This window comes from Larus michahellis, chromosome 4 (assembly GCF_964199755.1).
Source record: "Larus michahellis chromosome 4, bLarMic1.1, whole genome shotgun sequence".
Lineage (NCBI taxonomy): Eukaryota > Metazoa > Chordata > Aves > Charadriiformes > Laridae > Larus > Larus michahellis.
Genome location: NC_133899.1, coordinates 54,567,547 through 54,593,462, shown reverse-complemented (window position 1 = coordinate 54,593,462; position 25,916 = coordinate 54,567,547). Strand labels below are relative to the sequence as shown.

Here is a 25,916-nt window from a genome sequence, read left to right as displayed (position 1 = left end):
ATTGATCTAAAAGGGCAAAATATTTCAGCCTAGACATGCTTCCTGCTTTTTTTTTTTCTTTTAAAATAGTTTCTATTGCTCCTGAAAGCCACTTTGAAGCAGAGAGTCTCACACAGAAAAAGCAGGCCCAGCCTGCAATGGTAGGTAGCATTCTACTGCTGGGGTTGTGGATTTAGCTTCATACTCAAGACAAAGTATAAAGAGGGAAGAAAAAAGCTAACGTGACAGAGAGAAACACAAAGGGACTTTAAAATGTTACCCAAACTGAGTTCTTTACATTTGTAAAGCAGGTGCAGATAACAGCAACACCAAATAAACTGATTGAGCATTTCTGAAGGAAGATAGGGTCTCCTGTTATAAAAAGGAAATGGCTTTATTTAGTATTGCTCAGAGGTAGCACAGGACTGATCTGCATAGATAGCATCCAGACAGAAAAAATTAATCATAAAATTAACATTTGTTTCCCAAAACTGGCAGTTGGTCACAGTGGCACGTTCATATGCAGGTCCAAAAACTTCTGGACTTCTATTCAGAAGCAGAAGATAATCTTATGAGCTATGGTACTTGTTTTCTAACTGCTTAACTCTTTCAGAAATAACCTCCGATTATGGACTGCACTCTAGCATTTTGCACCAAGTAGTTCTAGAGCTCCAACGGAGCATTCCCATTGCTACATAGATTGACCCAGCTGCCTTTTGGAAGAGCAGGCTGTGTGGTACTGCAAGGCCAGCCTGGCAGCCTTGGCCAGACAAGGCCAGTAACTGCTGGGCAGACAAACATAAGGATTTCTGTGCAAATCTTACTTTCCTGTACTGTAGCTAACTTGACTATCTTGATACTATGGTCCTGACCTCTGCTTCTGCTATTTAGCTCTAGGTAGTTTGCTGTCATTTAAAGCTAAAGTCTCAGCTGAAGTTGTTTAATGTTTTGGGTTTGGTTTTTTTTTTAACATAGCTGAGATGTTCTTTACTCATTCTGCTCTCTTTTCTAGGTTCTAAAGTCATTTAAAGTGCAGCTGGGGGGTTTATTGTGACAACTTTTACACCATCTTTGCTCAATGCTTCACAGGAGAGAGGTTAATTTTTCTTAGCAACTTGCCTACGCACAACCGCGGCACTCCTGTGGCTTTTCACCTCCCAGTCGCCTGCCCTGAGAGCTGGGTTCTCAAAAGATATGCCAACCCTCAGTTAACTTACTGCAGTCAATATGCATTTGGGGCCAAGATACTTCAGTGGCCTAGGGTCCAGTTTCTTAGAGAGAATATAGTGAAAAAATAATTGATTCCACTCAAAAATGTTACCTAATGCTACAAAAAGGCCAGCACCTGTTTCTGTGTTCTTGAGAGCATTTGTATTGCAAAAACCTAAATTCTTAAAGTACTTTCACTCTGCCAGGTCAAATAGTAGGAGCTGAAAATAACCTCACAGATGATAAGTTTAGAGTCCTAGCTCTTTACTATTACTGTTAGGCAAAAAAAAATTTAAGAAAGTTAATTCTTTGTTACTTCATAATCTAAAGCTACGACGGCAACCTCCATTTCTATTCTAAAGCCAGAGAACAGCCGCCTCTGGCTGTTGCGTGAGATACCAAGTAACAGTTGCACCCTGCATTGGTGCTCTAATTCTCCAGCTAGGAAGGGGGACTGGTTGCTTACTAATCTCAATCCTTAAGTGTAATATTCCAGAAATTCACTTTAGATTGTGTTCACAGAGACATCATGAGGGCAGCTGAAATATCTCATGATGAGAGCCCACATCTTGAGGTTTCTCAGCTATGCTCTTCCCAGGAGAACCATTGCTGGGCTCCGCCAGGTACACACTTGAGGTCTGCGCCACTCAGTCCCACTGGATGCCGAGGAGCTCGCAGCTCACGCTCCAGAGCTTCTTTGCCGTCTCATCATCCCGACCCCGTGGAGATACGTATGCTGGCTGGCAATCACTGTAAGGGGAACATTTTTGTATTTATTTTTTTTAAGTCAAAGATCTCCACCTGCATTAGCACACTGAAATGTCTGTTCAGGTAAGGGTTACTTTCTATTAGTGTAACTTCAAGACCAACTGAAGAAGGGCAGGAAGCTAATCCAGCAAGTGAGCAAGGGTGGGTGCTAAGCCACCTTGAGAAAGCTTTCTTTCCAACTGGCTAGGGAAGAGTGGCCCCCGTGGCACCAAGAACTGCCAAGCAAGTCTAGCTCTATCTCTTGTCTCAACTCTTAAAGGAACCTATATATGCTCTAGTATTTGCTCTTCAGTGTACATTCTCATTAATACCACTAGAAAGGGCTATGAACGCTAACCAAGCTTCTGCGGGAGCATCTTTTCTAGCAAATGCTACAAAAGAGCTACTCAAACAGCCTTTTATTCTAAACTATTTATCCCACTCTGTTGCCATTGCATGAGGGGCAAAGCTGCCCCAGAATAACAACACTGCAATAACCACGTATGGTTACCCCCTTTTCCTTTATCCTCTCAACTGTGGCTGCTTTCTTCTCAACTCCTGCAATCAGCCAGCGCTCTGTCTTGAATAGGGATCACATGTCCTTAGCTGTAACACTAGATGCTCAGTAACACAGGGGGTTAAGAGAATAGAGGAAAATACATCTCGTAAGATTTCTGTCCAGCCTAGTGTTTTTAGAGCTCCAAATTCCTGAAATGGCTCTGGTGGACCCCACCTGCCTTGCTGTGGCATGCAAATTCTTTCCTTAATGTCTATACTTGCACTTTATGGTCTATTGCCTGGAAAGTGAAAAGCATTTTAGGCTAGTCCAACGTAAGTTGTGAATTACTGTTGAAGCTATTAATTTTGCACCAAGTCCAAAACTCCTTTCTTTAATGATTTAAAATCAACCAAAGTTTTCTGTAGTCCAGCATATCAATGCTCCATTTATATCCTGGGACACACAGTCATCCAGGGAAGATTAAGACATCTATTTATATATTCAAGTCTGATTAAGATGGCACAAACTCCCACGTGAAGATCAGACAAAGTAATTAGAGAGACTAATCCGGTCACATATCACAAAAGGAAACATCTGCAAAGAAGGAGAGGTTCCAACACTATCCAGGTGAAGTAAAAAAGAAAAAAAAAACCAACAAACAAACCACACCTTTTCATGTTAATTTCCCCAAACCAGTATTGTTATGCTGCTCTACACCCAGTGGGAAGCTGACAGACACATCTGAACAAAAAACTGGTCAAAGGGCAGGCTTTAAATCCAAGATGATGATGACTTGGAACTGCTCTGGGCTGCTATTTGGTGAGGGGAAAAGGCATGACTATGCAGGGTCCTGGAGTAAGTCAAAGAAGCCAAGAAACAACAGGGTTTGTAGTGGGAGCTACAGAAGACAGTTTGCAGGGCAGAACGATAAGCACCCCAGCAGGAGTCCCTCCCAGCTGGTGGGTCTGTCACACTGGAGAATTGAGTCATTTTGTCATATGCCAGTCCTGAAAAATCTCCCCCCCTAGCTCTGCAGCACCATCAGCCCTTTCAGCTCCCTGGGAGCACAGGCCCCTTCTACTCTGGTGGGATAAAACGACAAAGAAAACCAAAGTGGTCTTCCCAGGATTGACTCAAGTGACCTCATTAACTAAACAGCTCTGCTGAAAAGTGATTTGCCCAAGTCTCAGGCAGATCAGGATTAGAGCTCCGAGCATGTGACAGCCATTCCTGCTCTTTGAGTACAGTGATGTTCCCAGCCCTCAATGACCTGCTATTGCATGAAATGTTGCACAGGTCAGGGTTTTCTTCTAACACAATATCCACTGCAACAGACCTGGAAGGGGTAATGCTCTAGTATTCGTCAGCCTCAATCTTATCAGCCGTCCTCTTACCCAGTCCCTTCTTAACGAAGAATGACAGTAAGTCTCATTTTCCCCAGCCAACAAGGCTGCCTTCTACAGTGTATCACTCCGTCAGCTTGCACCTACCTGAAATACTGGCCTGTCACAGAGTCTAGCTCTTCTGCTACTGCACAGTAGACACTGGTCTGAGCTCCCTCCTGAGGTGTCTTCAAGAAGAATGAGAATATCTTCCACAGACACATCATTACAAACGAGTGACGGACAAGCTCAGAATGTACAGACCCAGGATGGAGAGCGTTTGCTGTGACTTTAGTGCCTACGGCAAAAGAAAGTAGTCCAGGACAACTGTGCATGCATCAATTGGTCTTTAAAAAAAAGGCTAATATACTCCTCTATTCTACCTGCAGATATTCTACAGGTAGAATTGGAGAAAGGAGAAGTCCAGGCATAGATAGAGGGAGAGTAAGTGAAACCCTCATAGCTGCCACCTGCTGAAGCATCCCCCACTCCCTTCCAAACACTGCAGTCACTACACGCCTTCTGCAAAACAATGTGCTAGAGGGCCTAAAGCAGAAGCAGTTTCCATCAGGCTTTTGAGAACACCAGGTTCTTTTGATTTACTGTAATACTTCTTTCCTAGACAAGACACAACTAGTTAAGTTTATGGGAAGGACTGAATGACATGGCTGTGACAGATGTTATGACTTAAGAGGTACTGTCTAGTCCTATGCTTCTATTTTACAGACAACTGACACTTGGCAGTTGAGTATCCCTCAGCTTTTCCATTGCAGACCGCAACTGTAGTTCAGCTCCTTCTGTTTTTTCAGCTTCCAGCCACATACCACAATTGTCTGTGTGGATGCTGCTAGGTTTTTCACAAGAACCACAGAAAAACAAAATCCATTACTGTGCCAGGCTACCAAACTCCTCGGCCCTGTTGCCGTAAAGACAATTAGTGCTTTACAGACAGGAGATATTTTCTTCCAGCATCAAAGAGCTGTCAGTGAGCCTTCATTTCTACATAGCCAATTTCCAGACTTTTCTTTGATTCACCCTCCTCATCCATGCTGCTCAAAAGCCAAGCGGGAAAAACACTCCACTCTCCTCTGGGACTTGCCTTGTAGCCGCTTTGCCAGCTCCCGGGTGAAGAGCACGTTAGCCAATTTGCTGTGACAGTAGGCAAGGCCACGATTGTAGCTCTTCTCACCATGGAGGTCATGGAAGCGGATTCGGCCTCCGTGATGAGCCAGTGAGGAGACGTTCACTATGCGGGCCGGGGCAGACCGCTTCAGGCACTCCAGCAATAGGAAGGTCAAGAGAAAATGACCTAGGGGTGAGAGGAAACGTCATCCTTGTCAGAAGTGTTCCCCTGCTGGAATTTTAAAGTACTTTCAACGTATTACTTACCTGTTATATCTTACTGTTACCCATGTTTCAAGTCCAGGGAAAAGAACACCCCCTTGGATCAACAGCTGAACTTTTTGGGGGCCGTTAAGCTCTGCTCAGCTTCAAAAAGCTGCAGCTGTCATACATTTCAAATGTCCCAGGTAACATGTACAGATACTTAAATTGTGTCCATGATAAGCAAATACATTGCATTGCATCTCCAGAACTCTAACTGTGGCCTTCCATCCTTCCACAAGAAGGAAGGATGAGGAAGAGAAAATCTGAAAGCAGGATGTTCCTCTGGCATTTTGCCACAAGTATTGAATGCAAACATGACTCCACTGGCCTTACCAAGATGATTGACTCCCAGGTGCATCTCAAAGCCATCAGCAGTCTTGGAGTACGGGCATAACATTACGCCAGCATTATTAATGAGAATATGGAGTTCCTTCTCCTCTGCAAGAAACAACAGACATCGTTAAACAGGGAAACAGAGACCGAAGACAGATAAGAAGATGGCACAAGCCAGCCAAAAAAACCCCACGCCTGTCTTGAGTTGCACCCACATCGCCGCAATAAAATAAGTCTCCTGCCACAAACTAGCTCGTGGCCTCTGACAATCCCTTCTTTGAACCACAGTACCCAACGTGGCACAGAAGTACGCAGGGCAGGGATTTGGCATTTGCTAGAAGAGCAGACAACAGTCCTTGGTAAAATATTCTCACTGAAAAGAAGGATCTAGAGACTGTACCTGCTAGAAATTTCTCAGCAAACTCCCGGATGGACTTTGTATCAGCCAAGTCCAGTTTTTTCACAATGACTTGCTGGTTCCCTGTCTCAGCTCGGATTTCACTGGCCGCAGCTTCTGCCTTTGCTATGTCTCTGCAAGCGACAATCACCCTCGCACCTGCAAGGGGGGAAAAAAAACAGGAACAGAAGCTGAGATCACTGGGAGCCCTCTGGATGATCAGGGCTACGGCAAGTAGGCTGAATATGCACAGTGCTTGCAAACAATGTACTGTGTCTTTAGGGAATTGGCAGGGGAGCAGCTGGGAGGGACAAAGCCTTTCCTACTATGTTGTTAGCTCCAATCCAGTCCAAAGCTGTTTTCAGACCAGGACAACGCGCAACTCAAGTGCCTCTGTCCAGGTTCTCCCAGGCCAGGAGTGTGTACCACAACAATGGTATGATAGGGTTACACCTGCCCCTAAATGGGAATGTCAAGCCAGGAGCACATGAAGATACTTGGATTCCAGCCACAGTAATTTCTAAACCGATTGCGAACAGGTAGCTTAATCTCCTTACCAGTTACCCAAAAAGCATTTAAACCAAATTAGCCTGAAACATGAATAACTAAAGCATGCAGCAGTTGACTTATGCCGTTTCCCAGCTTTGTACAAGAGCCCAGCGATAGCAGGAACTTCCACAGTCCTCTCAAGACGGCTGCAGTGCAGAGCATATTCATGTCACAAGGCACGTTTTTGGAGCTCAAATGATGAAACCAGATGAGGAACTGGGGACTTGCACCTCAGTGGTTACAGCCTCTGCAGGAACAACACCTGGGCTCGTTGGAAATAACCGTGGGATCCAATTCCCTTAAATGTAAGCGTAAGATACTCCTCCCTTAGATCCCGAAAAGGGACCCCTGAGGCCCATCAGCCGCACGGGGATGCCTGCTGACGATGGCTGGCCACTTGCCTCTTCGGGCGAGGTCCCTGGCCGTCTCCTTCCCGATGCCCGTGTTGGCTCCTGTGATTATAGCCACCTTCCCCTCCAGCCTGGCTGTTGACTTGCACTGTCCGCCAGCGACATACCTCCTGCGAAACAGAGGTCAGGGGGACGGGGACCGGGCTGGGCACCCGGACACCGCGGTTTCGCCCCGGAGGAGTCATGGGCGGCGTTACCCGAAAGCGGTTTGTCACGACCGTGTCGTGACCGGGCCACTGTGTCGGGTTCTCACTCGCCCTGCAAACCCACCCCCCCTCCCTTGACAAGCACCGGCGGGGTCCGTCCCCGACCCCGAGAAGCCCCGCCTCCCCCGGCCCCGCCGCTCCGCCCTCGCGTCAAGTGGGGCCACGGCTCCCATTGGCTGCCGCCGTCAACTCGGCCAACGGGCTCCGCCGCCGCGCCGTGAGGAGAAGGCGGGCCCCGCCCCCGCGGCCGCCGCTGCCCGCGCCCCGCCGGCTCCACACCCCGGAATAGATCCCGCCGGTGCCGGGGCTGAGCCAAGCGCCGGGAGCGCTCCAGGGCCCGCCGCGGGCACCTCAGTCTTACGGAGCTGCGTGAACAGCGCCCACCCCCAGCGAAGGCGAGAGAACAGAAACCCATTTCACCCGTGCTCCCCTCAGCCGCGCGCGGGCAGGCCCGACCGCCGCGGGGCGGAGGCCGCCGGGAGGTCGGGCCCGCGCTCGGTGAGACGCACCTGATGTAGGGCGCTGCCACGAGGAGGAGGACGGGGACGGAGACGACGGCCCCCAGCGCAGCTCCCCAGCTGCTGTACATGCCTGCTGACCGCTCCAGGCGCACTGACGGCCCTCGGCGGCGGTCGCCCCACACACCCGGCCCCGCCCCGGCCCGGCCCCGCCCCCTCCAAACAGGGCCCTCCCCAGGCCCAGCCCTCCCACCCCGGCCCCGCCCCCGCCGCGCGCCGTGAGGCCCCCTCAACACCTTCTCGCGCCTGCCCCGTCCAGCGCCTGACACGACTCGGCGCCGGTGACCGGCGGGTGGCGTCGCCGACACCCCCTGTCGCGACGCGTGTGGTGGCTCGCTCCCGCGGGGAGCCAGCCCCGGCGGTCTCGCCGGCGCGGCTGCCGCCGCCGCCGCCGGGTGGTTTTGAGGTCGGGCGGCGCTTCGGGCGCCCGGCGTCGCGCGGGGAGGCCCCCGTCACCGCTGCCGATGGCGGAAGTGCCTGGCGAGGGAGGCGGCAGCCGTCGCCGAGCGCGGCAGGGGGTGGGCGTCCGCCATGGCGGGCCGCGGCTCCGGCTCCTCGGAGCACCTGGAGCGGCTGCACGAGATCTTCCGGGGGCTGCTCGGAGACCTGCGGGGGGTCCCCGAGCGGCTGCGGGGCAGCGCGGCCGGTGAGGCGGGGGCGGGCGGCGACGGCCCCTTGTTGCTTGGGGCGGGGCGGGCTGGGGGGGGACGCGTAGCGATGGCGGGACGGGGCGCGGGCAGCGGACCGGGCCGGGCCGGAAGCGGGGGATCGGGGTCTTTTCCTCCTCCCCGCCCCGGGGCAGCTGGCCCTTCGGCTGGGGACCCCCGCGAGCGGCCGCTCGGGTGGCCGGGGCCTGCTGAGGCGCCGGGGCCGGGCGTTGGGGATGTTTCTCCATAGATAAGCCTGCGTTTACAGGCGGGAGGGCAAAGTGCCTTTAAGAATGCTTGTGTGTGGGGAAGGAGTTTGCCAAGGCAACTGCGGGAACTCCGTGCCTCGCTCTGAGGAGGAGGGTGGCTTCGCTGGGTCTGTCTTCACCGTGTCTTGTTTTACGGTTACTGCGATAATGTGGTAGCTTTGCTCTTGAGCATTAGGCCTGGTCATGCAAAGCCCCGAATACGTAAGTAGCGAGGCAGGTGTGTGGCTTCCCTCCTCTGGAGCAGCTCCCCTTGCCTGGCAAACTTCGACTCCATCGCCAGGTGCTGCTGTGCTGGGCTTTAAGCTTCAGTCTCCTCTCTGAGGAGTTGTTGTTATTGGGATCTTATTTTATGCTGTTTGTAGGTGAACTGCCTAAGCTGCATTGCTTGGGGTCGTTTTGGTTTTTTTGGTCATTGTTGGACTCTTGTTTAAAATCTCATCGGCAGAATTAAAAGTAGTTTTCGTTATCTTAACTGTCCACAACCATTTGTAGGCTTATTGGAGAAGATTTGCATTTTAAATGACTGTTTTAAAAGCCTAGTTTGTGCACTACCTACCAGCAGACTAGAAAAAACTACCTGTCAGCCCACACAAAGTTTATTAGAAGCAAAATCTGATTTTTACAGGAATTCCCTATTAGGTAATGGTGCTCGTACCAGTGGATAAAATACTGACAAAACACTTCTCTGTAAGGACTTGGCATTGTGCTTCTCGGAATACGTGTCAGTATTTTGAGAACTGGAAAGGGAAGTCATCTGACAAGGAGAATTTTAGCAATGTCACTGAATCCCTTTGATTAAATACTTCCTTCATAGGAGAAACTTGATATGCAGTTATCTTGACCTGCTGTAGCTCAGCTTGGGTTTTGTACCACAAGAATGAGTAGGGGCTAAAAGGCATGTTCTGCAATAGTCGAGCCTTGCCGTTCTTTCAGAATTGACCAGTTTTATGTGTTTAGGTATTAATTCACAAACCCTAGAATAAATGGTTTGTTCAGAATATAGCAGCCTACGCTGGATAATGCAGGCTATGAAAAGCTTAACATTGCATTTCTTACCTGGCTTTCCACTTAACAATTAGTTAAATTCAGGGTTGCAGTCCCCGTCTTTAGAGTTTCCAGAAAGTTTGGTACTAGAAGGATGTTAAACCTGCAGATGACAGCTTTCAAAGCTGACTTAATTCCACTAGCAGTCGACAAGAATAAAAAGCATAAAGGAAGGACTTGCAACGTGCAACCCCACTACACAAATAACTGCATCAGCACAAACGTACATGGTGGCAAATCACGGAAGAAGTTGAGGAGAGTGTATTTAGGAACCTTCTTAAGTCGGCATTTTCTCCTGAATTAACTGGGATGTGAAACTGCATTTCCTGATACCAGCTACTGTGTAATGTATTAACAGTCATAATGTAGCTTAGTCTGTAATAATTCTGTGCGCTACTTGAGAGCGTAGCTTCTTCTTGATGATGGTTTTAAATTCTGTTTTAAGTTCTCTACAGTTCAAATTCTGGGGCTTCATATGAGTTTGAACTGAAAAGGAAAGCCTACAGCTTAGGTATGTTGTGTATATGAGAGGAGCTATTTAAAAATGTTTTGATTGCTTCAGATTTTTTCCCTGTTCTCCATTGAGAGTTCAGTGGTTTAAAAACTGCTTCTTTTGCAGAGGACCATATTTACAAAAAGGTGTTATCAAGTTTTGGTTTTTTACTGCAACAATGTTTTCATAACTTTGTCTTTAATTTAGTCTTTAAATTTAATCAGATTAGAGAAGCTTTACGAAGATGTCTTTCTGCATTTTTTTGCTACCCAAAATTTTATTTAAGACTGAATTACCCTCTTCTGGGAGAGATGAATGAGGCTAGTGCATATTTATCAGATTTCTGATAGAATTTGGTTTCATTTGCCGTGTTCTACAAGAGTCCTCTGGTGGTTGTCTTCAGTGCTTTTGCAAAAGCTTATGAAACGTATTTTTGCTCCACTGAGATAAGGGGAGTTTCAGAATTACACTTTAATTGATCATGGATATTAGGGAGGTATGATGGGTTTTTCACATGTCTTAAGGTTTTGTTTAAAAATAGAGTAACAGCAGTGAAACGCATTCTTTAGCCTCCAAAGCCCTAGATACAAGGATCTTAGCAAATGACTGTCTCAAACAACTAAAATGTGCAGTTTTGTTGTCATTCCAGAAGAGGGAAGCATTTGGGCATTAATCCGTGAACTGAGGTTGTATCTTGATGGCATCTTTAATCTCAGAGTACTCTAGAGTGCTTATCCCGTTTGCCTCATTACTTTATGACCAGGAGAATGTGGAGTGCCCTATCTGCCAGGAACTTCAGGGCTCGCTTGGAAACATAGATTGACTTGATGTTCTGTTCAAATCCAAATTACAGTTTCAGCCTTCAGTAATCTCACCAAATGTGTGCAAAAAGTAAGAAATAGTTACAAGCTGTTTATAAACATGTGATTCTGTCAGTGGAGACTGGAGGATAATAGGCCAGAAAAATATTTCAGGTTTGAAAGATGGTTTGTTTTGTCTGCCAGAGGCAGTGGCCAGCATTTGGAAGGCTGGTTTCTGCTCTGTACCCCCAACCCCTTCTGAAAAGTTGTCCTAGGAACAGGCTATTCCTGTTCAAGGTAAATTCTGACCTCTGGCGTCTCTGTAATCGGCCGTCTGTGGCAGCTTCCTTGTCTATAATGGATTGAGTTGGAGTTCTGTTGTCATTTCTTTATAGTTTATCTGACATGCTACTTTTTCTTTCACAGAGGAGAAGAAAAAACTAGTTCGAGAATTTGATGAAAAACAGCGTGAAGCAAATGAAACGGTAAACATAAGTCCAGGCTTCTGGCCTTTCTGACCAGTTGGATTATTGATATCTTTAAAAGGACAGTACTTCCAAATCTTACTTTCTTTATGGATCCTCTTCTGGCAGGCAGATGTTGTATTTTTTTAATGTTTGATTAATTGATCTGATAGGTGTGTCTGTGCTGTCAAGGCTGTTGTATACATCCATATACAGATACAGACAAATGTTCTTACATGTGGGGTTTTTCGTTTGTTTTTTTTTTTTTTAGTCTGGGTATCGCTTTCCCTTTGTTGAACAAAGGAGAGTGATAGTGGTGTAATTAAAATTGCTAGAGACTGTAGGGAGGACATGTAGGGAATCTGCTGTTTTCCCCCCTGCCCAGTCTTTTTTCGTGTTGGTCTTAACCCATCTGATCTTTCTATAATAGTCTGATGGTTAAATACCAGGGACTTTGAATATTTGAAACCTCTATTGTATAGGCTTCGTGGACAGCAGGTGACATGGAACAGCACAAAAAAACCCCATGTGATTTGTCTTCTTAAGCAAGACATTATGGATTAAGCTTTCTTTTCATATTAATGTGCTATTTGTTAGGTTGTTTTTGAGTCAGAGCTGAACGTGATGCTTTATTCCTCTAACTTACTGGGCTTTATTGATGTGTTTCTGTGTAGGTGATGTATGAGAAGTAGCGCTCCCATTCTGAGAGAGCTCATATTGGCGGACAGCTTTAAGCATTGTGAATTTGTAACAACTGTCACTGAAATTTGATGTGAAAATTCATGCATCCAAAATCTCAGGGTTTACAAATCCTAACTCCACTTGCCAGGCCCGGATGTTCAGAGTGTGAATTTATTGGCATGCCTACCTATGCAATAGATCTCTGTTGCGTAGATAGGATGAGAAGGTGATCCTAGAGGTGCTTAAACTATATGAAAGTGAGAACTACAAATTTTGAAGTTATAGAGGTGAGGTTTCAGGAAAAAAATCAAGCATTTAAGCTTGGCAATTAATTTATTTTTTTTTTCCTTGAGGCATTGTGTATCTGGAAATCCATGTGGGCTGACCAGCATTAGGCAGAACAGTGTACTTGATACTAGATGAGTGGTATAGGGTTTGGGCTTAATCCCTCTCGCCCAATCACATAAAAACATGTGAATCCCTTGATCTGGTGGTGAATTTTGAGTATAGCTGCTGCTAAGAATAGATTTGGTGCTTTAAAAAATAACTACATTTTCTTTCATTAAAGCTGCGGGAAATGGAGGAAGAACTGAAGTACGCTCCTCTGCCTTTCCGCAACCAAATGATGAGCAAAATCCGGGCGTACAGAAGAGACCTCTCCATGTTCCAGAGAGAGATGAGAAGCACAGATTTGGGACTGGGCCCTGGAAGTCAAGGCGATATAAAATATGGCATCTTCTCCACAGAAAATGAACAGAGTGTGAGTATTAGATATAAATTTTATTTCACATTGCTTTCATTGTTTAAACGTGAATATTCCAGATGTATTGTTTACAGTGTTTCTACTTTAATCTGCTTAGTTTTTGTGCTTGTATAACTCCCTGTATATCTCTCCACATATAACATGAATAGCTCAGGGAGGAGAAAGAACACTTGGAACTCAAAGAGCTTTTCTGTTCTAAAACAAAGATACGAGTATAATCAAAATGGAACTCCTTGAATGCCATGCGGTTAGGAACTTACACAACAGTCTATACTGAAATGCTTTATTTAATCATTCCCCGACAGCAGTGAAAACATAAAAGTGATGCTACTGACTGAAAAGAAGGGTTAACTGATCTGGTTTTAGTTTCCAAAACTGGCAAAGTGTGTCAGTCATGCACTGTATAGGTTCTGTGGTAGAATTCTCTTCTAAGCAACCTCAGTGTAAATAATTTCAAGAAAATATAAGAAGTCATCCTCTAGCACTTTGCTCACTATGGATGTGCTGCTACTGTGAAGAAATACACCAGTTTCTTTGTTTACCAGATATGCTTAGATATGTCTGAGCTAGTGAGACTGAATCTGCTTATCTTCAAAGTGCTGTCATCTGCACAGAAGCTTCATGGAGGTGGGCTTTTTGTTTGTCTGCCTTCGACAAGGAAGGGGAGAGGGAGGCTCTTTCCTTTGTATCGTGTTCTACATGGTAGCAGTAGCTTGGTAAATTTTTGCATTTGGTTCCTCTTTTTTGGTTCCTCTAAAACCTGAGCGCAGGGTGGTAGACTAGACTTTCTGAAGCTTAAGAGAATACCTTATTTTGAGCTACCTTTTGACCCCAAGGTCAGCAAACACTTCTTACCCTCTAGCAGAGCCTACTGGCATGAAAAGAGGATCTTTGTTACTTAGCAGTCCATCTGTTGGAGCTGTTTGTTCCTAATCCTTTTGACTGTGTAAACTCTTAATGATCTCCCTGGCAACCAACTGTGAAGTCACAAACAAGGCTGAATTTAGATATGAATGGAAGGAAAAGTTAGCCTCTGGAAAGCAAAGATATTATTTTCATTTAAGTGTTCTTTGATGGAAAAGTAAATTGTTCCAAAGACAGGTTTTTGTAACTATTTTAACTCTTCAGCTCTGTGTCGTCCTTTTTGAAAGGTTTAACCAGATTTGGGCATAATATTACCGTGTGAACAAGAACTCTTTCAAAATTAACTGGGCTACATCAGTTAACATAAGCAGCATGTACAGCTAATACAAATGGGTGGCCTATGGAGTCACATCCTCACTTTTTAATATGTCAGAACATAATACCTCTGTCTTTGTGCTTAACAGTTAAGCATACGTTATTTTTCAGACTAATCTGCAGTCACAGAGGGTGCTGCTTCTCCAGGGAACAGACAGCCTGAACCGAGCCAGTCAGAGCATTGAGCGCTCGCACCGAATTGCTGCTGAAACCGATCAGATTGGCACCGATATCATTGAAGAGCTTGGGGAGCAGCGGGAGCAACTGGAACGCACCAAGAGCAGAGTAAGCGGAGAAACTGTGGGGATTGTGTCGAAGCAACCTGATGTTTGCTTAGTGGGAACTGCATGCCAGTGGCTTCTCTCGGGGACCTCCCTAGACGTGGTAATCCAATGGATGTTTCTACAGACCAAAGCCAGGCTGCCACATTTCTATGCTGTGCTCATAAAAGGAAAATAATTACTGTAGAAGGGCCCAAAGCACGATGGCCAAATGGCTGCTGCTGTGTCTGTGCAAGAGTGGATATTAGACCTATAAACCTGCTAAAGAAAAAAACAAAAAGCATTACTGAAAAAATTGCAGACTTTAAAGAATTATAAGGACTTGCCACCACTAGATTACTAATAAAGGTTTAGATTTGGGAGGCAGTTAGCAAGTTCTTCTAATGAAATTAAATATAATAGAAGCTTAATTATTTAATTACTAACCCTCCAGTATTTGTCGGTTAGCTAAGGAGAGTGAGAAAGTGGTGTCAGCCAAGATGCCTGTTCCTTGTCCTTGGGTCAGTAAAGAAGCTCTGCTTCTACTGTGGAAGCTTTAAAAAGTAGTTCATTTGGGTTTTTTATACACATATGCAAAACTGAGAATTCAATTTTTTAAGTAACAAACTGATGGGATTTGCTGTGTGTGTACGGGATCGTGAGTGTCAAGCTTTTAGGTGAGTGACTTGCAGGGGGATGCTGAGTTTGGCAAGTGAGTGCGCTCGGCCAAAACAAAAAGCACATCCCTTTTCTGGGGGGGATGTAGCTTTTTCCTTTAAGTATTTTTTTTTATTTCGGTCAGAATTTCTTTTGTCCTGCTCCCTAATTTGTGTAGGAGAGCAGGAAAGGAAATGTGATCTTAAGGTTTGTAGGTATAGTTTTTCTCTGTTCTTTTTCCAATAAAAAATATTACAGCCCTTCAAGCATGTCAGTCTATCCACAGATTGTTCATGAAGCTGTGACTTTTATTGTGAGCCTTTTAGACATTGCATTGCTGAATTGTATTAACCACACATTCCAACTAGAAGCAGACTTTCTTCTTGCTTGGTCTTTCACATCAAAGATTGTCACTCTAGTATGCTTCAAATGGACTTGGCAATTTTCTTCCCAGCTTGGTCCAGTCCATCTCAATGCAAAGTAATGTACCTACAGAGACAGTTTTGCAGTTGCGGGCGGTAGCTTAAACTACAGAGGAATTGTGCAGGCAGGTGTCTGTGGTGGTGAGTGACCCGGTGTACCTTTCGCTTCCCTGGAAGGTTTGGAAGTGGAACAGTGAAATCTTACCTGGGGACCTCCGGTGGCCAAACATTATGAATCCTGGCTCTGTTTTGTGAGCCGGCAGCTTTTTTTTATTTGTGTGTAACCTCACTTAATTATGTGCTTCTTCATAGCTGACTGAGAAATACATGACAGTTCCTTTCTGAGCTGAAATGGATTATCTATTAACAGTTCAGAGCTCATATCCACTGGGTCACTTAGACCTGTCAGTGCAACGTGGTTCATTCTTTGCTAGGAAGTGAACAGCATTTCAAACAGTTCCAGATACGCACTGGGGAGAACATGTCGGTATCATTTTCTCCTGGTGTCAACAACTAGAACAATTAAATGAAATGTAATGAAAGGAGCTAAAGCCAACTTTCTGATAGTTGTAGATTAACTAAAGTGGTAGAAAGTGATCCATAATTGCATATCTTTATATGTATCTAAGGGAGAGTACACATGACACTCTTATTTCCTCCTCAGAAAGGCCACAATGCTTCCAGCTTGTATTGGTCCCATTATTAATTGCAACATTGCAACACCAGCTACTTCCAGGTGCATCTTTGCAGAGCTGCTGTATACTTGTTCAACTGACAGATAACTTCTGTTTCTTCTTAGTTGGTGAATACAAGTGAGAACTTGAGCAAGAGTCGCAAGATTCTCCGTTCCATGTCCAGGAGGTGAGTAGCGTGACTGACTTAAAGCAGCACTCGGCAGGTAGCATTGTTGCCTGCCAGTTTCAGTTGAAAACCAAGGAATAAAGCGTCAGCTGGAACTGCAGGGAGGTTTTAAGGAACATGTGCCTGTGTGCTGATGGTAACTTGTGTTTTCTCCTCTCTGGTAATCACTTAATAGAATACAGGTGGTTGAACACTACTGAATTTGTGCTGCTCTTCTAGTCCATTACAGGGTCTTTAACCATCCCACATGATATAAGCGAGTTACAGCAAATTGCTGAAGGTAACTTTAGATGCAACTCTGTGTTACTTACGTTGGAAAAAGCTGGGCCATAAATCACTGAGCATTAAGTGAGTTAGATGTCTGATGACACAGACAACTGTGTTTAGCCCACGGTAATGCCCTAGGGTAATTAGACTGTCATATGAGAAACTGAGCCTGACCATGTACTGTTTTGATGACTAAAGCCTTGGCTGCTTAAGTGTATTTACAGTGTCTTAACTATGAGGTTTAATTATCCTTATAAACCAGTTCGAGGAGTATATTTCCAGTAGGTACTTCTGGCCTAACAGTCTTTCCTTTATACCCATTGGTAAAGGAAGTTATAACAACTGCATAATTTTCAATAGTAAAAGTAAAGTATTAGTTTGCTATTTTTATAGTTCAATGACAGTTCCAAGTAAAAGCACCACAACATGGGTTTTAGCAGAGGACTTCAACTGATGTTCTCCTCTTTGCTTAACTGAATGAGTAAGCACATATAGAGCAGGATGATCTGCCTTAAGTGGGGTGGGGGAAAAGGAACAGAACTGCTACTGTTGAAGTAGAAGATTTAAGCAGAATTTCCAGGAAAACAGGAGTAGGAAATGACTGAGTTTGTCCCTTCCTGCTTGTTAAGAGCTATTCGAGTAGCACTTTGTGGTCTAGCTGTAACAGGGAGTATACTTATTGAAGGTAAGATTATCTAGAATCTGCTTTCATAATCAAGGGGGGGGAAGCTATCTTGGATTTATTTTTTATGATTATTATTTTTTAACTCTAGAGTAACCACTAATAAGTTGTTGCTGTCGATCATCATCATCCTGGAATTAGCCATCCTGGGAGGTGTGGTCTACTACAAGTTCTTTCGCAGCAAATGAATCTTCGTGACCGAGATGAGCTTTTCCAGTGTTGAGGAAGCGGATGGGCTGTCTGTTCCCTTGGGCTGTCTGAGGATTGAACTGTCTCATGAGACAGCATGTTAACTGAAACTGTACTGACACTAGAAAGACAGAATGGGAGTAAAAGGAAAATGCAGAGACAGACTTGAACTGCTGGTAAGATTAATAAGAAGGTAATAAATATTTTATTGTCTCAATTTGTATATACTTAACTAAACGAATAAATCTTGGTATGTAATAAAGTAGCCACCAATCAGTGGAAAAGCTAGTTTATTTAAAAATTGAGAAGGTAACAGTATTTGCCAAGTCTTGACAATCTAAACACTCAAGTGCCTCAGCAGAGCTCTATAATGTCCAACGTACCCAACACTTTGGGTTCTTAAATCCTCACTTGCTCTTCACTGTCAGATTCATCTGGAGAACTGGGTGTTGGCAGTTCATCAAAAGCAATGTGTGCTCCTTCCCTTGTCTGCCCAAAGCACGTTGCTATCACATCAACGGCAAGACTAGCGGTTGCATTCACTTCCTCTTGAGAAGCTCCAAGCAGTGGATTGACTTCAACCATGTCTACAGCTGAAAGCATTCCTGTGAAAGTGATTTACAGCTTTGTTACTATGAAAAAGGGCAAATTCTCTAATAGGGTTTCTTTCGCAGCCTTTCATTCATTGCAGAAAGTCTGATATTTGAGCTTGTGACCTACTGTACCCCTTAGACAAGTAAAATTGGCTCTCAAGTGAGCGATGAGATTATCATTCTTAGATGAAACTTTCGTTTTAATTTGGTTCTTTCTTACATTGTCACTACCTCACTCATTCATGCTTTTAGCATTCAGGAAATTGAGTTTGATGTTCCATATACACTTATGAGAGAAATTTTTTTTTTTAGTCTTTTTTTTCCCAGTCCAAAAACTGGGGGATATAAAATAGTCTCACCTAGTATTTTTTGTCATCATATTCATGATTTTATTGACTCTGTCTCGTTGGGTTTTTTCCTTCTTTAAATGCAAATAACTCATTGTTTAAACACATTAAATAAAAACTCCATGGCATAAGGAGGAAAGTCCTCATATATTGAGTCAACTGCAGTATACTTAGTGAAAGCTTTTTACATCTCACCTCATGTGTTTAGAAATAGGGGACAAGTCATTTTTGGCATTAGTTGTTAATATATTACGTATTTTATTTACTCTTGGTAAGTAAGTTGTGGTTAAGCTGCTTCCAACACTATAGGACTTCTTTTTCCCTTACCGAAGGCTGAATTGACTTTGGAGGCACCTTAGCTTTGACTACATGTATCATATTATCTAGTTACACAGGAAAAACATAACCAATATGAACTGTATGTAGTTTGTCCTGTCCTTGCTTAGTGCAGTGCTGGTGGTTGACTCCTACCTGTGTTGTGTATTTCCTCCGTGATGTACATGCCTTCTCTGTAAGTTAATCCACCCAGAACAGGAGTCCCGGTTGCTGGAGCCAGTGAGGGATCAAAAGCATCAATGTCAAAACTCAGGTGAATTGGTCTCTGTCTCCTGAAGCAGAATAAAACAAGAAAAGCAATTTCAGAACCTTAAACTTTTTCTACATGTATTTCTTACCGTCCAGGCTGATCAGCCAAGTAGCATCAAGCTCCAGGATGCTAAAGGTGCCCCCCCCTAAGTCCCATACCATGTCTTATACACATTTGGAAAGGATTTTTTTTTCCCCAATATCTTTGGACTCGGAAACATCTTTTAGCGCAGAACTCTCCCCAGTATGCATTGGGGGAACAGAAGTTTGTCTTTCTCTTTTCAGTGAGCATCTGCTCAGGTATGATTTGGCTGAAGATAAGTACTTCAGTTCTAACCATCTTATCTGGTTTTTGTCTTAGTTGGAAAAATGTAGAGAAACGTATGGTATGATATAATCCAGCCTTTTCTCCTTTTGTACAGAAAGCCAGGGTGAAAGGCTGAAACTTTGATTTGCATGGCATCTAGGATGGAGGAAGCACCAAGCTTGAGGATTTCATAGACAGCTCATCAAGATGAGTGGGGCATTCTGCATTGTTCAGGTCAATAGTTGAAGGCTGCCTTCAACCTCTGCCATGTAAGCCTAGTTGATGAAAAAAGGAAGGATAATCTCAAACCTAAAATGTCAGTTGGTTACTACATTAAGTCTGTCAACCGATAACAGCTTAATAAATTGGACGCCTCTTGTCATTCAGGTGAGCTATTTAAATGGTAGACTGCATACTTCCAACTTACTGCAGATGCTCAGTAGGAAGCAGCATCTGGATTGGCAGCTTCTTTACTTGGCACAGCTGCAGCTAGGAAGAGCAAGCACACTTTTAGATGCAACAGCATCCAGTACAGATACACAGACCTTGTTCCGCTTACAGGATTTTGTTCTACTCTGTGGTGAGAGGTGACCCTTTCTGACTCTGATCCTCGCCGTGTGTCCCTAGAGTAGCATGATTTGCTCCCTGATCTGGTTCCCCAAACTTGAGCAAGGTTAGCAAAGACTTCCATATTGAATCTCGCTGAGGGAGTGGTTAAAGTGAACTTCATTAGCTTAACTGAAACGGGCAGAACAGAACAAATTATGTAAAACAGAGCCTCAACTGTAGCGACTAATGTAACCTATCTCATAGCTTTTGGCCAAACACGGGTTCCAGTTCAAGATGTGGAAGTCAAATACTAAAGTCAGTGCTACAACTTTTACTATTTACTGGACGCTGTCCCAGTTTGGTTAGGCTGCTTTACATCAAGAGTAATATTCACTTAAATAACTTTCAGGAAAGCAGATATTCAACAAATGGATGATAAGAGTAGTTTAAATCAGATAATAGTTTGTTACCTGCCCATCAGTTGTTCAAATGTTCTTTCCATAACTTTCTGAATTCCAAGGCGATCAATATCCCTCATGGAAAAATACTGGATGTCATAGTTCTTCAAAATATAGCTGTTAAAATATTAAAAAAAAAAAAAATCATTACTGGCCTAAGCTTAAATATAACAATCCTTGCGAACAGCCAGATGTGGAAAGAAGCTCATGATTTCAGCTTATTATAAAAATCCTTTAACCTAAATCAACTTACTATTCAGCAGGATCCACATCCCTCAAACCAATGTACACAATATCAGATGCTGAGAGACAGGGCTTTAGCCAGGAAAAGCCAGGAAGTTGTGGTACCTGCAAGCAAAGGCTTGGTATTAGGTGAATGATATATATAACAAAACTGTATTTAATGCTATCCCTCAAAAGTTATTTATTTGTAGCATCCTGTCTCGGTCTAAAGAGAGAAACTTCATCCTTGAGACTTTGTCTCCCTGCTTTAATCAGTTCTTACCTTTGTCATACCATTTTACCCAAGATGAATGTTAATGGATAAAGATTTTTTAACTCTTCTATATTTTCCAGTTTGAAGAGGAGGAATAAAAAGCCCAAATCCACAATCAGTAGGTAATTAGCATCAGTGAATGTAAGGGGGAGTGATAAGAAATTGGATACTCAGATGTAGGTCACTTACACAGTGCGTTTCATGGTAATGCTGTGTAACCTACCCAGTACATGATACTTAAGTGGAAAAATGAAAAACCAGGCACCTGTGTCTTTTTAGGGGAATCACCAAAAAAGTCATGCAAACTGTGTTGCAAAAACATTACAGGTGGACAAATTCAAAGTGGGAAGTTAAAAAAAATAAAGAGCATGACAAGAAGTAGGGCCTCCACATTGGGCTGCATCATACTGTTTTTTAATGTAGAACTGAAGAGAGCAGGTCTAAGACAGCAAATGAAAGATCATAATGAGATCATAATTTTTCAGCTTTGGTAATTAAGTTGTCATGGTATGCAACTATAAAAATCCTTCAGTTCGTAATATCTACTAATTTTAGGAGTGCTTTAAATTAACTCAAATTTTTCTTCTTCCTCTCCCAGCTCTGAAAATGGCTACAGCCAACACAGCTGTCAAGCAGCAAGAAGTCTTTGTTTCCCTCTTGTACTTCTCAATTACTAATTATGTTCTAGTTACAACACTTGGATTTGTTTTTAAAGGCTAACACCCATAGCTATATTTAATTACTTTGGGATTAAATAAGCACATATAAAAAAATTATTTGTTAGTCTGGGGCAACGACCTGAAACTTTTCTGCAGTCATGAATTGGAGACCACTAGGAAAAATAATTCAGGCCTCAGAAATGAAGCTGCATCTGCAAAACCCATCACCATACCATAAACTGACCATAGTACTGATGATACTGTCAGATACTCTCTAGTATCAAAGATTTAGTAGATGTAATACTGCCATTTTTAATTATACCTCTTCCTCTTTTAATAAAGAAAATGGAATGCTTTAACTTCCTTTGGTAGGCTCTGTTTTTACTTTGTTGCAATAGAAAAGGAGTTGCTGATTGTAAAGCCAAACAGGCATCAGAAAAAGGTGCAGGGATTTTCATGGGAAGTTACTAACAGCAGTTTATGAGTTTAATTTGAATGTTTCCAAGACCCCTGACACTAGTGCATGGTTTGAGGAATGCTAGTCAAAGGATTATGTTCACAAATATTTTCCCTTAAAACCACAAAATTAATTTTAAAAGCTTTTTTAAAACATTGAAGTGCCACCTTGTGTGGAGGAGTGCCAAGCAGTGCTCCTGTGAGGCTGGCTGGACAAACAAGTAGCAGCTGCCAACCCATGAATGGACTGTGCAAGCAACACCAGGCTTTGTTCTACAGCAACCAGGCCAAATGCTTTATTTTATGTCATATCCAGACGCATCACTTTTATACTTCATGTTGTCTGCTACAGGGGGACATTTAATTCAGTAGAGCATTGACCAAGCTTAGCCCTGGATACATAAGGGATTCTGAAAACAGAGAGAACACCTGAACTGAGGGACATGAAACAGCCCTGGAGAGCGCTTGGCAGGTGTGCTAATTTAAGCAGTTGCTGCCACATCAGTTTCCCCTGTTATGTTGTGCCAGGACAGCTGTTTGTAGGGTCATATAGTGACCGAGGGCTAGGACTTCACGCATCTCAAAAACTAACCAAGCAAAGAGACTAACCTGCCCTGACTCAGTTCTTATGCAATCCCACAGAAGGTTACAGCAGCCAAACTGAGTTGCTGGTATGGGGATCAAGAACGGTCTCAACAGATTGTGCCATCAGGAGAGATGTGTGTTACACTACTACCTCTGTCTCATCTCCTCTTGATAGGGAATGAGGAAGAAGGAGCCTGGAGATGCAGGAAGAGCAGCACCAGTTAGTAGAGATGGGCAATGAATCAGGAAGATAAAATGTAATCATACAGGCTATTTTGCTCTCTTTTTATATCCTCAAAGGAGCTGTTGTTCCTCTCTGGCTCTACAAAACAATCTAGACAGGGAGCCAAGTGCTAACTAGCCTTCTTGAGACTATTAGGTCATGACCCAGAGGGACAGTTTGAGGGAATTATGGGAGTCCACCCAGAGAAGCATACACAGAGATGTGGCATGGTAGGAAGGGAGTTGCTCAAAAAACCCCTTCACAGCATGAGTGAAAGCAAGGAAGGAGATACAGGGCTCATCACAAAAATCTCTTCTGTCCTCTCGCGCTGCTATGCTTTGTACCCTTTGACAAGATAGAAACCTCCTTGAGGAGCAAAGTGCTATTGGTAGTTTGTCTATCACTTTGAGAAAGAAGTTACGCTTAGCAGAGTGTAGGACTAGAGTAGCCTTCTTGCTGGCAGCAGACAATTTTAGGATTCAGAAAGAATCCTTGCAAAGCAGTCAGGAGAGGAGGACAGTAAATTTTTTTGTCCCATTATCAATACAACTGCCGTACTGGATGAGAGCTGAGCCACATACACCTGTTCACACAGAAAAGTTCCCTCCAGTGAGCCAGATACACAGCCAGACAAGCTATTGTCAAAGGCCCATTCTACTACAGCTAAACAGCTGTTTAAATATACTGTTGTAGAAGCCTTCCTGTACCAGCAGGACAGATGTTGTTTTCCTCCTTCTAAACAGGAATATAATATGATAAGAAAACCCTCTAAATGAGTATATGCCTGTGTATAGCTGCAAATACAGGTTGAGGGGCTTATGTCAGATGTTTCTACATAGGTTGCCTAATATTTAGAATTTACCTGAGCTTGTGACAAAATCTCATAACTGGCACCACACCTGGCATTCACCTCCCAGCATAGCCTAATCTTACTCTATTCATTGCTGCTGCTGGCAAGAGGCCTGCTCTCCCATTGACCCCAGAAAGCTCACAGTATTCTTTCAGTACCTCTAAAAAAACCCAACCAACCCACCACACATTGCTTTTCTGTGCTGCTCAAGAACCAGAGCCCAACAGACCAGAAATCCACACTGTATACAGAGGAAGCCAATTAAACACTTTTGTCTTACTGACAAAACAGGAAAGCAGCATATCTTACTCTTTTTCCTCCTTCCTCAGCTATCAAAGAACTCAGCTTTGTTCTATTCTCACCAAGACATAAACTGTTCATGTTAGGTGAGCCCCAAAATTCACAAAATTTTCTCTTGCTCTTCCTAGCTCTCCTGCAGAATTGGGTGCAGGTGCCAAAAAGAAAAAATAAAAGTTACCCCCTTTAACTTACAGGCAAGAAACTAGAAATACGGTAATCTTTTATATTAACCTTCTCACCTTTTATATTAACCTTCTCATGTCCTGGGTGGGTATTTCAAGAAGCCCCATTAATTTTGTGTTACTTTGGGCATTCTAGCATGTTTGTAGAGACCATACAAGAATTATTAGAAAGAGGAAAGTATGTAAAAGCACCCAATGACTCTATTGACTTGTGGATGGAATTCATTTAAAAGAATTTGCAGGAGAAAAGCAGAAGAGCTGTACCAGATGACAGCAATCTTGCTCCACCAAACAGGTCCGAGCGCCATGGTATCTTCAGTAGCCATAAAGACGTTAAACGTGCTTGATCTTACTTTGAAGAAGCATACTTCCATCAACACAGCACATCCAAAATTTATCAGAGAGAAAAAAGAAATCTAACAGAAGTGACAAGCAGTGCAAAGTGCCAGAATAAAATAGTCAGGTTTTCTGCACCTCCAGCATCCATTTTCAACCTGCAGGTGCTGATCCTGCTGCCACTCTAGGTATCCAAGTTCTACTGCAAAGGCCCCAGCTATTAACAATGCGCAGGCTGCCACTGTAATGTCTCCAGGAGATGCTACAGGGACCTGTATTGGGAGATACAGTCCATAGCTAAGCCAAAAAGGATCTGTAGGCCTTCAGACAACCTACAGCCTGTTTAGCATCTTGACAGTAGCAAAAACTGGCCATACACATTCCACGTGCCCCAGTAAACAGTTCTTTTTGATAATTTGGCCTCTTTCCAAGACAAAGACTATCTCTTTAAAAGCACGCTGTAAGCAGGTACAGCTGTTCCAATTTGTAATATTTGCCAGTGGAGCCAACAGCAGAGCAGCCAGTCAGGAGAGATCATGCAGGATCAGCCCCTGTCAGGCCCCAAGGTTGTCAAAACATGGAAGAGCCAAACTAAGCAGAAGCAGCATGCAAGGTATGCAGGAACCAGCTGTCCCTGGAGGTGAGCTCAGCTCAGCTCAGCTCTCACAGGCTGGGCTGGGGGGAGGTTCTTTCTTTTGCTCAGTTGGTGGGATTGCTGCCATTGCACAGCCTCAGCATCAGCTCCACTCCTGGGCACGGCACAACGGTCACCAGCTACATACAGCTTGTGTGAACTCTTCCTTACCATACAATCCACCAAGGTGCTAGCACAAAGAAGCTTTTTCTCCTTCTTGTTTCTAAGTGTGTGTATGTATATCTATATTTACGTGTGTGTATGCATTTGTGTATATGTGTGTATATACATCCACAAATAATACTCAGATAAAAAAGGTCTGCATTTGCAGCAGATAAGAAAGCACCTCACACCTGAAAAAGTAAAGTGCTCTGAGGATTTCAATGTAGGCTAACTGTACAAGCAAGATACTTACTTTATCTTGAAGCTCTCTCAAGAGAAATGAGAGAGGTTGTCCGTGGAGGCTTCCAGACTGAGTTGTAAGAGGGGTGTTAATATCAGCGTGTGCATCCACCCAGATCACACCAAGGTGCGGGCACTGCCGTGCATGGCCACTGACAGAACCAAGTGCCAAGCTGGAAGTAAAGTAGCAAAGTCTTTAGTCACCATTTCTCCTTCCCACACTCTAATCCTCACCTGTTCTAGCTCCAAATGATCTCCTAGAAAAATCTAGTGTGCTCACTCATCAGTTCGGCTATTCACCCATTTTTGATTCCAGTCATGACACCTGCCCCCACAATTCATTCTTACATGCCCTGCTTTCTTCAATCAATTCTGGGATCAAAGGTTAGTGAAAAAGAGGAGAAAAATTCACATGTAAGATCTATTACAAAAGGGTCTGCGTGCAGGTATTACAAACACGTCCTAAGAGTTTACACCCAAGAGTTGAGGGGCAAAAGAGACACGACATCACTAAACATTCAGCAATAAAGAAACTGCAACAGTTCCTTAAGGGACCTGATCACACAAACTTTCCCAAACAGGAAAACCTCATTTGTACATC

General features: G+C 43.9%; 3 protein-coding genes across 5 annotated transcripts in view; 1 reads left to right on the top strand and 2 right to left on the bottom strand.

The window, feature by feature from the left end:
• Window positions 1–349: 349 nt before the first annotated feature.
• Window positions 350–7,766, bottom strand: LOC141742487 (retinol dehydrogenase 12-like). The gene is made up of 7 exons (XM_074584899.1): window positions 7,607–7,766; window positions 6,883–7,001; window positions 5,936–6,091; window positions 5,536–5,640; window positions 4,916–5,125; window positions 3,925–4,114; window positions 350–1,938 (listed from the first exon to the last, which is right to left on the bottom strand). The coding sequence occupies exons 1-7, from the start codon at window positions 7,684–7,686 to the stop codon at window positions 1,836–1,838; spliced, it is 963 nt and encodes a 320-aa protein (XP_074441000.1). The 5' UTR covers window positions 7,687–7,766; the 3' UTR covers window positions 350–1,835.
• A 62-nt stretch (window positions 7,767–7,828) lies between these two features.
• Window positions 7,829–21,923, top strand: VTI1B (vesicle transport through interaction with t-SNAREs 1B). Of its 3 annotated transcripts, none has more exons than XM_074584900.1 (7): window positions 7,829–8,261; window positions 11,295–11,353; window positions 12,582–12,773; window positions 14,127–14,300; window positions 16,154–16,215; window positions 17,256–17,529; window positions 19,301–21,923. In XM_074584900.1, the coding sequence occupies exons 1-6, from the start codon at window positions 8,147–8,149 to the stop codon at window positions 17,350–17,352; spliced, it is 699 nt and encodes a 232-aa protein (XP_074441001.1). In that variant the 5' UTR covers window positions 7,829–8,146; the 3' UTR covers window positions 17,353–17,529; window positions 19,301–21,923. The 3 variants fall into 3 exon arrangements, with proteins under 3 accessions (XP_074441001.1, XP_074441002.1, XP_074441003.1); XM_074584901.1 differs by having other exon boundaries at window positions 21,287–21,720; XM_074584902.1 differs by having other exon boundaries at window positions 17,256–17,546; window positions 21,287–21,720.
• The window catches only part of ARG2 (arginase 2), a 22,704-nt gene continuing 14,414 nt past the window's right edge, over window positions 17,627–25,916 (bottom strand). The window contains exons 4-8 of the mRNA XM_074584898.1: window positions 25,329–25,488; window positions 20,446–20,540; window positions 20,205–20,309; window positions 18,765–18,901; window positions 17,627–17,958 (exon numbers count right to left, since the gene is read on the bottom strand). Of these exons, the coding sequence (XP_074440999.1) occupies window positions 17,753–17,958; window positions 18,765–18,901; window positions 20,205–20,309; window positions 20,446–20,540; window positions 25,329–25,488 (703 nt within the window). The 3' untranslated portion in view covers window positions 17,627–17,752. The remainder of the gene's footprint in view (window positions 17,959–18,764; window positions 18,902–20,204; window positions 20,310–20,445; window positions 20,541–25,328; window positions 25,489–25,916) is intronic.